The sequence below is a fragment of the Triticum aestivum genome, chromosome 7A, assembly GCF_018294505.1.
Source record: "Triticum aestivum cultivar Chinese Spring chromosome 7A, IWGSC CS RefSeq v2.1, whole genome shotgun sequence".
In the NCBI taxonomy this organism is placed as follows: Eukaryota; Viridiplantae; Streptophyta; class Magnoliopsida; order Poales; family Poaceae; genus Triticum; species Triticum aestivum.
In genome coordinates, this window is record NC_057812.1 from 382,304,113 (window position 1) to 382,315,110 (window position 10,998).

Below are 10,998 nucleotides of genomic sequence, written 5' to 3' on the forward strand. Positions count from 1 at the left end.
GAGAGCACATTCATCATGCTTCATGGATGAATCTCTGGTTTTACGATGGTTGTTTCTCCAGTGTAGTTGCATAGCTAGCCTAATTTTTTACAATATGTGGTTCATTTGACTCATGTTGAATTTGTGGTAGTGTAGGTCAAATTTGCCTCATTATTATTATTTTGTTTTCTAAGCTTTTGAACTTAATCCTTCCGGAGTCCATCAATCATGCGTTAATAATTATTTTTAAGACTTTCGTGACATAACCACAACAAAGGAGGAAGTAGATTTCAACCTTGGCATGCGTATTCCTGCTGTCATGAGGTGGCACCATCCGGATGTTGTTGTGTCCATTGATATAGGTTTTTATGGACATGTCAATTACTTCTCCTGTTGCAACGCACGTGCATATGTGCTAGTATACCTAGAAAGGCGAGGGGCACTGGGCCGCCCCTCTGGGGCCATGCAAGCCAGCGGGCCACCGACCCACTCGGCCCACCCGAGGGCAAGGGAGGAAAAAGATCCAAGTCAGAAAGCACAGGGCCCACCAGGCCCCGCGAACCAGACAGCCCAACATCCTGGCCACGGCCCACCGACAGGATCCACACCAGCGGGAGACCCTGGCCTAGGGTTTCCCCCCGACGCCGCGACGCCGCCGCCGATGAGCCGCTCCCGCATCGCGGCGAAGAGGGCCTTGGCCGCCGCCCCAACGACGGTCCAGGGAATGGAGGGGGCGGGGAACCTGCCGGCGGCGAGCAAGGGACCGAGCCAGGGTCAACACAGAGACGCGGGGGAGAGAGGGGAACCACAGATCGCAAGCGCTTACCAGATCTACAACCCCGGCGGCGAGCCACACACCACCAGGCCTCCGCCACCGCTGGCGAAGGCACGCGGCCGCGCCCACCCGGAGCAAACTTACGAGCCTTGGACGCAGCGCCACGACGAGGGGAGGAAAGGCCATCAACGGGAAGGCGGGTCATCCACTTCGATGTCAGATGCGTAGTCGCCCAAGGCCTAGAACCTATTTGCCCGAGGCAGGCCACGACCGGCGGGGGGAAGGGAGCAGTCCAACTCCGGAAGCGGGGAGGAGGAGACGACGGGGACAGAACAGATCAGGGAGGGGAGCGGGGACGCGTCATCTGCCGGCGAGGGCGCATGGGAGGGGGGGAGAGGGGGGGAGGAAACGTGAGGGAGGAGGGGAAGTGTAGCCATCACTAGCAAGCACAAAACATGTGGTTCAGTTTGCCTTTGTATTGTGATAACATACATTAACTTCCCATGTCTAGTTCCTCACTGATTACCATGAACCAAACAAGGGAATATAAATTCTCCTCAAATCTCACATATAATTCCTATTATGTGCCAAACAAAAGATTGAGAATAAAACGTATCATCCCATATCTAATTTCAATACAACTCCCTACTCTAAACTTCCATTCCTCTTCCCAAATATTACAAAACGCTTCGAGATTCATCTTGGCCAACTGTCAGCAAGGGAAGCGGGTCTCACGACGGGGCGTACGACCCAAGTCGTATAAGATTTTTCTCCCTTAAATTGGATCTCTCTCGCGAGCCTACCAAGCAGCAAAGAGGTGGAAATGCAGCGGTAGCGGTCACCAAAAAATTGTACTACCACCCTCAAAAAAAAAAGTTGTACTACCAAGTTTATAGTCGTGAATAACAGAGTTGAGTTGCCTGTGGTGAGAATGTGATATCCCAGGGGCGTGAAAGTCCTCAAGAGGTGTGGGTAGTGAATCCACCACGCGACAGATTCCCTAGGGTTGATCATGGATTTTCAACAAATTTTCTATCAAAAACGAGATGAATTACAGACAGGTACAAATGGTTCTCACATTCAGTAGCACTTTTTTGCTATCTGAATGAGAGAGTTGGCCTTCCTCTGCGCTCTACTGGTGCCAGTCTTAGCGATCTGTGAGAGGTGCTCGTGGAGGCCGAACCTGAGCGCGTGCACCAGGAGCGTCTGCTTCTTGGATCCCAGCTCCAGCAGGACGGACAGCGCGCACTCCTTGTTCTTGGGCGTGCCTTCCTTGATAAGCTGCACGAGCTTCTCCACGAATGGCGTTGTCCCGATCTCTCCAAGACAGGTTGGATGCGACGACAGCAGCAGAAAGATGGAGAGCGCCTCGTCGACCATTCCAAGGCTCCTGTCGTCGATGACCTTCATTAGCGCTGGGACGATGCCGGCCTGGGTGGCCCTGACCTTGTTCTGCTGGTTGAGGATGAGGTTGAAGATAGCCGTGGTGGCGTCCTTCTTGCCCCGGACGGTGCCGTTGGTCAGGAGCTCCACCAGCGGCGCGATGCCGCCAAGGGTCCCGATCGTGGCCTTGTTCTCGTCGAGCATGGACAGGCTGAAGAGCGTCGCCGCCGAGTTCTCCTGCCCCTCCGCGCTGCCGTTCCGGAGGATCTCGATGATGAGCGGGATGGCGCCCCCCTTGGTAATGAGAAGCTTGTTGCCATGGTCAATGGACAGGTTCAGCAGCGAGGTCACCGTGTTCTCCTGCACCTTCTTGTCCGGGTAGGCCAGCAGGCCGATCAGGGCGGGGATGCCGCCATTGCCAACAATGAGAGCCCTGTTCTCCGGGGACTCCTTGGAGAGCATCCGGACCTTCTTGGCCGCTTTTCGCTGCACGTCAGGGTGGATCGACGACAGCGCTTCCACCAGCGACGGGATGTCCTCTCTCGGGTGCCCGTCCTGCTCGGCCACGGGCTCCGGCTCCCTCCTCTGCAGCTCCACCTTGTGCTTGTCGCACCACTGCAGGATCAGGTTCTTGAGCGCGTAGTTGGGCGCCAGCGAAAGGTGCGCCAATGGCTGCCGCATCTTCGGGCATGTCCTCTCCCCACTGTCCAGCCACTTCTGGATGCTTCTCCTCTCGTACGTCTGCATATTTCAAACCAACTTTTTATCTAAACCAAAAAATATTTAAAGGAAAACAATAATTTCCTTTTGAACATGGTTCATCTGTTGTACTACGACTAAAGCAAGTGGAATCAAGATTCGGCAATGCGCGTGCCTGTCCACTGGCGACAATGACAGGATCCGTCATGATCTCCAACGTGATAGGGCAGAGGAAGTCGTCCGGGATCATCAACGAGGGGCACTTGTCGAGGGACTTGGTCACGAAGACCTCGCTACCGAGGACATTTTTCTCGTCAATGCCAGCGATCGCCTTGAACTTGTGGAGGAGCTCGATGATCTGCTTTGTGCTGTCCGCATGCTGCCCGTTCCGCTCGTTGATCAGCTTCTTTATGGCCACCGTCTCCGCCCTCAGATCCGGCAGCATCTGCAGCTCCAGCTTGCTGGCCAGCCTATCCAGTATTGCCCCGTCCGCATTCCTCTCCTCGTCCTTGTTGTTCTGGAGTATCACCATGAGATCCATTGACAACTCTATGTCTTGCGTGTCCGTTCTCTTCTTGCATCTCATCAGCTGAGCGTTCATCAGCTCCACCTAATCAACAGGATCATATGTGTGATTGTGTGATCCGTACGTAAATGGCTTTGCAGGAGCATTATTGATGATGCACTTACCTGCTCGGTGACTTCATCGGAAATGGCGAGCTCCGCGTAGGGCATTCCATCCAGCGCAGAGTTCATCTTCTCGTACACAGCGCGGAACCTCCCCAGCACAGCCTCGCTCTCCAGCGCCTGAAAATCGATTGGCCTCAAATCAATTGGTCAAGGCCACGCATGGCAAGAAGGGGCAAGGAGAAAGACATCTGGGCATGGCCATCTGATCGGACCAGAAAGATTTTGCTGCCGTCGTTGCAGGATCGGAGGAGGCGGCGCGCGGCGGACAAGGCCCGCCCGAGGAGGGTGAGGCGGCGGTAGGCGTCATCGGTGAGCCGGGGCGCGGAATCGCGGAGCTCCTCGAGCAGCGGAAGGATGAGCTGCAGCCAGCGAAGAAGGTTGTGGCATTCCTTTCGCTGCGTGCGGCGGAATTCCGAGTAAGCGCGGGCCGAATTGACGGTGGCGAGGAGCTCCTCCACGAGGTCCTCGTCGTCCATCTCCCTTGCCCGGGTCCCGGATGGCTCGGGGTCAGCGGTGGCCGCCGCCGACGGTGGCAGCGCCGGTTGGGGCATGCGGCATCAAGCGGTTGGCGAGCTGCGTACGGAGAAACGAGAGGCGCGCGTGAGAGAGGCGAGAGCATGAAAGGCAAAGCCAGAAATAAAAGGGATGAGGAGACTCGGTCGATGGAGAATGCTTTTTGCGCGCTAAATCGCTGGGAAGCGCTTCTTCTCTCGTCCAGACAAGCCTTAAAAATGAAGAATACTACAAAGTTCATGCAGTTTGCATAAGATGTGTACTTCCTACAAAATTAGACACCCATTTTTTTTTTCTTTTTCAACCAGAACACACTGATTCCATCTAGAAACAAGAACCACAGGAGCCCCCGATCTCTCTTAGCAATTTGGAAGATCTAACTATCCATTTCATTTGTTTGATGCGATTTGGGCCGTTGGATCAAGCAGCTCGAAGACCTAAGCTGTCTGCAGCGTTCAAGATGTAATTCTATCCCGATCACGTAAAGATTTCATGATTGGGGCAGAATCACATTTTGAGCGCATAACAAGGTGAATATCATTACAACGTACTCCCTTCATCCCGCAAAAATTGTCTCCGTAGCCATTTTACTAAAACACCCCACCTAATTCCTGTCACAACCTGCAGTCCTCGTCTTCTCCGGTCGACCCTCCGCCGCTCAGACACAGACGCATGGACGCCGAAGATCCCCTGCACCGCGCTACTCCCCTGCTCTCCCGCGCGTCCTCCGCCGCCGCCGCAGCTGCCTCCTCCGCCGCTCCCTTCTGCCTCGCGCAGCTCCCCTGACTCCCTTGCCTGCCTCGCGAATCTTCCCTCTTTCACCCAAAAAATTGTTTCTTCTTCCTCCCGCCGCGTCTCCTGCTCGCGGCCACCCCCTCCCTCCTAGCGTTGATGGAAGAAGCATGGCTGGCCCTCGGCCCGACGGCCGGCGACGCGACCTTCCCACCCCCGCCCCGGCCCCCATGGCGTGGGGCGCGGCCGCGACGACGCAGCGGGAGACGGTGGCCAACAAATCGTCTGCGCAGGCGGTGAGACGAATCGTGTCCAGCTGCGCCAACTCGAGCGGCCTGGCCGTGGCCGTCGTCGACGCCAACGCTGTCATCTCGGGCGGCGCCACGCTCTCCTCAACTGCGGGCCGGCTGGTCACGGTGCTCGAGGAGGTGTGCGACGCCGCGCGCCGGAGGCTCGCGCTCCTGCCCACCCCCGTCGAGACCGTCGAGCCAGCCCCTGAGTTCGTCAAGAGAGGTCGAATGTTTACTTAAGCCAGCCTAGCGCCTCGCACTGCTGCTTTCATTTGCTGAATAGAGCTTAAACTCTGCACTTTCATGGGTTTCCATTCTCTGCTCTCTATTACTGCTTGATGCTCTTTGCATTGTTGTATTCAGTAGGGCCAGCTTGAACCGTTTGCACCAGGAAGAAGACCGGCCCAATGTTGATGAAGGGAGGCAGCCTACAGGATGCCCTGCAAATCAATTTTGAGCAAGGTGTGTGTAGATTCAGAAATGTTCAGACTGAATGTTCACCGAATTAGTAAATCTTGTCTTTCCTAAAAACTGAATTTGTATATTAAGTCTTTGCTAAATGCCAGCTTCCAGAGTTTAAATGTTCAGTCTTGTCTTCCCTAAAAACTAAATCAGTAAATCTTGTCTTTTCCTAAAAACTGATCATGTCTTCTAACAAGGTGCATATGCGAGTGTTGTGTTAACACTCAACACTGAATGTTCAGTCTTGACTTTGAATTTTCACCAAATTTGCAAATATTTTCTTCCAACAAGGTGCATATGCCAGTGTGAACCGAACAACAAACTGAATTACTCTGAATATTCGGAAAATATCATGTTAGACAAGATTGTGAATTACTCTGAATATTTATATGGAACGGCAAACTGAATTTTTTGACCATTTGACTTGTTCTAAACCGTAGGCAAAGCTGTTTGGATCCTCAAATACATGAGTAATTAAAAGAGCATGTACCATCTGCAGCATCTCAAGAAATTCAAAGAAATTCAGAATACGGTACAGCATCTCAAGACATCTGGCCACCTTTTGTTTTGGTCAGATGACCAGATTGTGCGAAATTGTGCCCAACCACAAAGACAAATGCACTAGCACCACATAGTTGCATTGACCAAATAGACTTGTTCCATGAGTGCTTAATTTGCATTGATCAGATATATTGTAATTGCAGAAATCTTAGGAATATTGTTTGTCCAATCTTTGTGTAGAAATTTTATGACTATGTGAATTAAAGGCTTTCAACTAAGAAGATGATTATTTCGACTACATACTTCTATCATATGGAGCTACATACTCCTATCATATGGAGCCAAAGTGCTCTTTTATTTAAATTTTATATGGAACCAAATTTTATTTAAGTTGGGTGACAAAATAATTCTGCAGTTCTTACTTGAGGCCTGCCAAATCATGTATTATAGTGTTGCCTAGAGCTACTGCCTGAGCTTAAAAGTCTATTCAAGAAAACCTTTTATATGAAACCAATCTTCTTCCCTTCAAAAAGTCTGTTCCTTACAGATTATTAAAAGATGCTTCAGTGACTTCTGAGAGATTAAAAGTCTCCTTGTTCATTTTGTTAACTAGAGGAACATGATGGCCATTCCTTATAGAAACATGGTAACTTCAACAAAAGAAACATCAATCAACTCTTGTACTCCTCTGCTCCCTGCTTGCTTTTTAGGCTTTCCAGTGACATTATATTTTCTTTCAGAGGAGGTTGCAGTGCTCTGCTCTCTGCTTGCTTTTTAGGCTTTCAAATAATTCCCAATACATTCAGATAAATCTAGCTGATTCAAATAATCCCAAAATAATTCAAATAAATCTAGCGAATTCAAATAATTATAGCTAATTCCAATAATTCCTAATTAATTCAAATAAGTCTTTTGCCTCGTTAAAAAAACTATTTTAGCTTTGCCTCTCTATACACGATCGCAGATTCCGAGTGCTGGTAATTAGTAACAGGACATTTTCATCTCTTTTACTCCCTCCGTTCCATAAGAGTATTTCTTACACTATATTATGGAACGGAGCAAGTAAGTCAGTAGTGTCGTCAGCTGCGACAAGCCAGCGACATAGTGCTAGGATATGTTCAACACTGCCATGTTTCAGTCTTGTTTTTTGCAGAACTGAATTTACTAGCACCATTTTGCATCTTGCCATTACTGTGCAAATACCAACCTGCTCCCTGATACTGGAGTACACCTAACAAAATCACTGCTATCAAGAGTGCAAAATGGATATGAATTCTCAGACTACACCATGTTCCTGTTAATCATAAGAATAAGAATAAGGAAGAGAAGGAGAAGGAGAAGAAGGAGAAGGAGAAGGAGAAGAATAAGAAGAGCTCCTAGCATAGAAGAAGGATCTCTTCTTCTTCTTACAAATAAATCCAAATAATTCAAATAAATTGAATTAAATCAAGTAAATTCAAAGAAAATCAAATAATTCACATGACACACTCCAATCTTTTCTCGTTGAACACCTGACACAAAGACATACACATGACACAACACATGACACATGACATACACAAGACATACACATGACACATGACATACTCCTATCATTTCTTTTCATTTCCCTTTCCTTTTCCTGAGCTCTATTCCCCTTGTTCTATAATGGCCATTGTGTCAGTAATTAGCTCTGCACTGCAATATACATCGGTTATTTCCTCTCCACCATTTTGTAGACGGTCCTTGTATAGATGCAGCAGCTTGTAGGTATTTCCTCCTTGATCTTTCATGACTTCAACCATTATTGCTTGTAGTGTGATAAAGCTTTTGAACAACTTATGTGCATCATAATTCTCAAACTCCTCCTCTACACCATGTACCAACTTCTAGATATTCATAGGTGCTCTGCAGTCGGTTAGGGATTGGAGGGAGCATTGAAAACAAAGGTACAAAACATTAAGCTCGGGGCTGTTAGGCGGTTGCTGTAATAGTCAAATGTCTACATCCGTTTGTTGCGCAGCTTCTAGAAAACCTGCATCATTAGGTAGGACATGTGGTCTCGCATTATCTAGTTGGATGAAAATTGTTGTGCCCACGTCTTCGTTGGGCCACTTGTCTTGTATTGCAGGGATAACATTATTGATCAGGTAATCTCTACAGACGGGCATGGTTACTTTCACTGATTTCATCTCTATCATTCTCGATCTCTATTTTGGCTGGTTCTTTGCGCCTCAATCTCTACCACGAATGCTCAGGTGCCAATTTTTCCATCAAATGTTAGTTGCCCATCGTTGGTGTAGCGAGGCTTGGCAACATCGGTTAAGAACATTACCTTGCCAATGCTGTGTGTATTGGGCGGTACACTCTGGTTCTGGTTCTTCAGGCAGTACATAGTAGTATTCGTGACTCTGGTCATATCGTACCATTTTTCATCTATGTGGACCATATTGTTCATTGACTTGAAACTGGGCCAAGGGGTTGATTTCCATTTTTCATCCATCATGGATATGCAGAACTTGAGTCTCGCTATCTTGTTGTGTGGCTTCAGCAAGGGCTTGACTTTGTTCGTGATGCGTTTCAGCTCTTGCAATTCAAACCTGTTGTGTAGGGTCGACCGGGGAACCCCTAAACACCTTGCAAGAGACCGAATAGTTCTTCTATTCAGGGGGATTGTCGTTGTTCTCGCTGGATCTAGCTCTTTTCTCTTTCTACCACTGTTCTTCTTTTTAGTTGAAACATCAACTTCTTGGCCTGTTGCAAGTTGTTCTTTCGCTCGATTCCATATTCTTGTAACTGTTCGCACGTTAACATTCCGCATATTCGCAATGAGCACCCTGTCATACAGGTGAACCTGTCCATCTCTAAGCTCGATTACTCGTAGAGAAAAATAAACACTATATCTCTCCTTGTCTGACAGGTCCTTCCCTCTTGGATTGCCATGTGCATCAGCTTCTTGAGCTTCTTCCAATTCTGCATCTTCTTGTGCCTCTTGCGCTTCTTCCAATTCTGCATCTTCTTGTGCCTCTTGAGCTTCTTCCTCTTCAGGAAACCAATTCAATTCAATGTCTATATCCTCCTCTTCCAGGATCAAGTTCAAATCAATAGTGTTACCTTCATGAGCTTGTTCTTCTTGTTGAGCTTCATCCTCCTGTTCCAAGATCAAGTTCAAATCAATAGTGTCACCTTGATGAGCTTGTTCTTCTTGTTGAGCTTCATCCATCTCTTCCGGGATCAAGTTCAAATCCATAGTTGTGTGCTCCTGCTGATCTCATAACAAGCGTATACAAGAGATGAATGGTTAGCATATAATTATAACAAGAAAGCCATGAAGAATCCTAGACAAAAAGCAAAGAAACCAAGAAAGGGAAAAGTAGATATTAAAAGTACTCATTGTTCATAAGCTAACTGAATGTTCTGAAGCTGTCAACTGTTTTATATAGATTGTTCTAGGATTTGCACAAATTTCTGTCAATGATCTAATTGAATGATCCTATATACTGCTAACTTAATTTTCTGAAGCTAGCATCCTTTTCTACTACATACATATTTTTTTTTGTTTTCAGCAACTACAGGTCCTACTACATCTCTCTTTTTTTTGCAGGGACTAGGCCAGGAATTAAAAAGTAAACAAAAGCAGGGGCCAGGAGTACATCTCAACTTTCACTGTATTTCTTGTTGACAACTAGTACAGGTACACATTCTGAATATTGAAATTATCTTTTGTTAGTTACTAGGATAGTGGTTCATCTTGCTTGTCTAATCTATGGAGGAGACCAAGGGCATCAACCTCCCCAACTTGAATTTGTAGATGCTCAATTTAGATGTTTTTGTCCTAACAAACAAGTAAACTTCTACAACTCTAGTGTTGTTGTGGTAAACTACTGTAGTTGATCTGTATCTTCATGCTGTTGTTGTTCCAACCATAAGGAGTGGATCATCACGTGTAAACTACTACACTGATAACTCACGCACCTTAATTACTCGAAGAAGGTAACAACTTGTGTCATTACTCAAAATAAAATGATGATCTACTAGTCTTAATAATGCTTAGAACCTTACGGTCTTGCATCATGTTCAGAATAAAAATTCGAACCTTATAGTCAAAACTGAATGTTGACAGTAGTAGTAAGACTAGAAGAAGAATTCCAAATAAACTCAAATAAATTCAAATAAACACCTGTTCCTTTTTCTTTTCAGGAGCTGCTAGCTAACAAAAGTTTAAAACATTGAAGTAAAGCAAGCAGTAGGTATATCATCCTCACAAACTTGTTCTTTTTTCTTTTATTATTAATATAAACATCATGCATGAATCTTGGACATCATGACTGCGTCTATGTAGACCATGGCAGTAGTTATAGAACTATGTGTTGGGGAACGCAGTATTTCAAAAAAATTCATACGATCATGCAAGATCTATCGAGGAGATGCATAGCAACGAGATGGGATAGTGTGTCCACGTACCCTCGTAGACCGAAAGCGGAAGTGTTCAGTCACGTGGTTGATGTAGTCGAACGTCTTCGCGATCCAACCGATCCAAGTACCGAACGTACGGCACCTCCACGTTCAGCACATGTTCAGTTCAGTGATGTCCCTCGAACTCTTGATCTAATTGAGGCCGAGGGAGAGTTCCGTCAGCACGACGACGTGGCGACAGTGATGATGAAGTTTACCGGCACAGGGCTTCGCCTAAGCACTACGACGATATAACCGAGATGTGTAACTGTGGAGGGGGACACCGCACACGACTAAGAGAAACTTTGGTGTGCCTTTGGGGTGCTCCCCTCCCAGGTATATAAATGAGGTGGGAGGATGAGGCCGGCCAAGATGTGGTGCACCAAGGGGGGAGTCCTACTTGGACTCTTGGTCCAAGTAGGATTCGCCCCCCCTTTCATATTCCAAGAAGGAGAAGGGGAAAGAGAGGGAGGAGAAGAAGGAAATGGGGCCGCCCCCCCAACCCTAGTCCAATTTGGATTGGGCTTGGGGGGAGGGGGC

The 10,998-nt window shown here is 47.5% G+C and overlaps 2 protein-coding genes across 7 annotated transcripts; one reads left to right on the forward strand and one right to left on the reverse strand.

The window, feature by feature from the left end:
• Positions 1 to 1,617: 1,617 nt before the first annotated feature.
• On the reverse strand, positions 1,618 to 4,209 carry LOC123146895 (U-box domain-containing protein 15). The gene is made up of 4 exons (XM_044566160.1): positions 3,739 to 4,209; positions 3,527 to 3,643; positions 3,012 to 3,446; positions 1,618 to 2,878 (listed from the first exon to the last, which is right to left on the reverse strand). Exons 1-4 carry the CDS (start codon positions 4,075 to 4,077, stop codon positions 1,835 to 1,837), a joined length of 1,935 nt encoding a protein of 644 aa, XP_044422095.1. The 5' UTR covers positions 4,078 to 4,209; the 3' UTR covers positions 1,618 to 1,834.
• A 167-nt stretch (positions 4,210 to 4,376) lies between these two features.
• On the forward strand, positions 4,377 to 10,325 carry LOC123146896 (RNA-binding NOB1-like protein). 6 transcript variants are annotated; one of them, XR_006472966.1, is made up of 5 exons: positions 4,377 to 5,284; positions 5,425 to 5,523; positions 5,964 to 6,055; positions 9,608 to 9,697; positions 10,204 to 10,325. XR_006472966.1 is itself a non-coding variant. In XM_044566161.1 (2 exons), the coding sequence occupies exons 1-2, from the start codon at positions 4,942 to 4,944 to the stop codon at positions 5,436 to 5,438; spliced, it is 357 nt and encodes a 118-aa protein (XP_044422096.1). In that variant the 5' UTR covers positions 4,377 to 4,941; the 3' UTR covers positions 5,439 to 5,941. The 6 variants fall into 6 exon arrangements, 1 of the variants encoding a protein (XP_044422096.1); XR_006472967.1 differs by lacking the exon at positions 5,964 to 6,055; XR_006472965.1 differs by lacking the exon at positions 10,204 to 10,325 and having other exon boundaries at positions 9,608 to 10,197.
• The last annotated feature ends 673 nt before the right edge of the window (positions 10,326 to 10,998 follow it).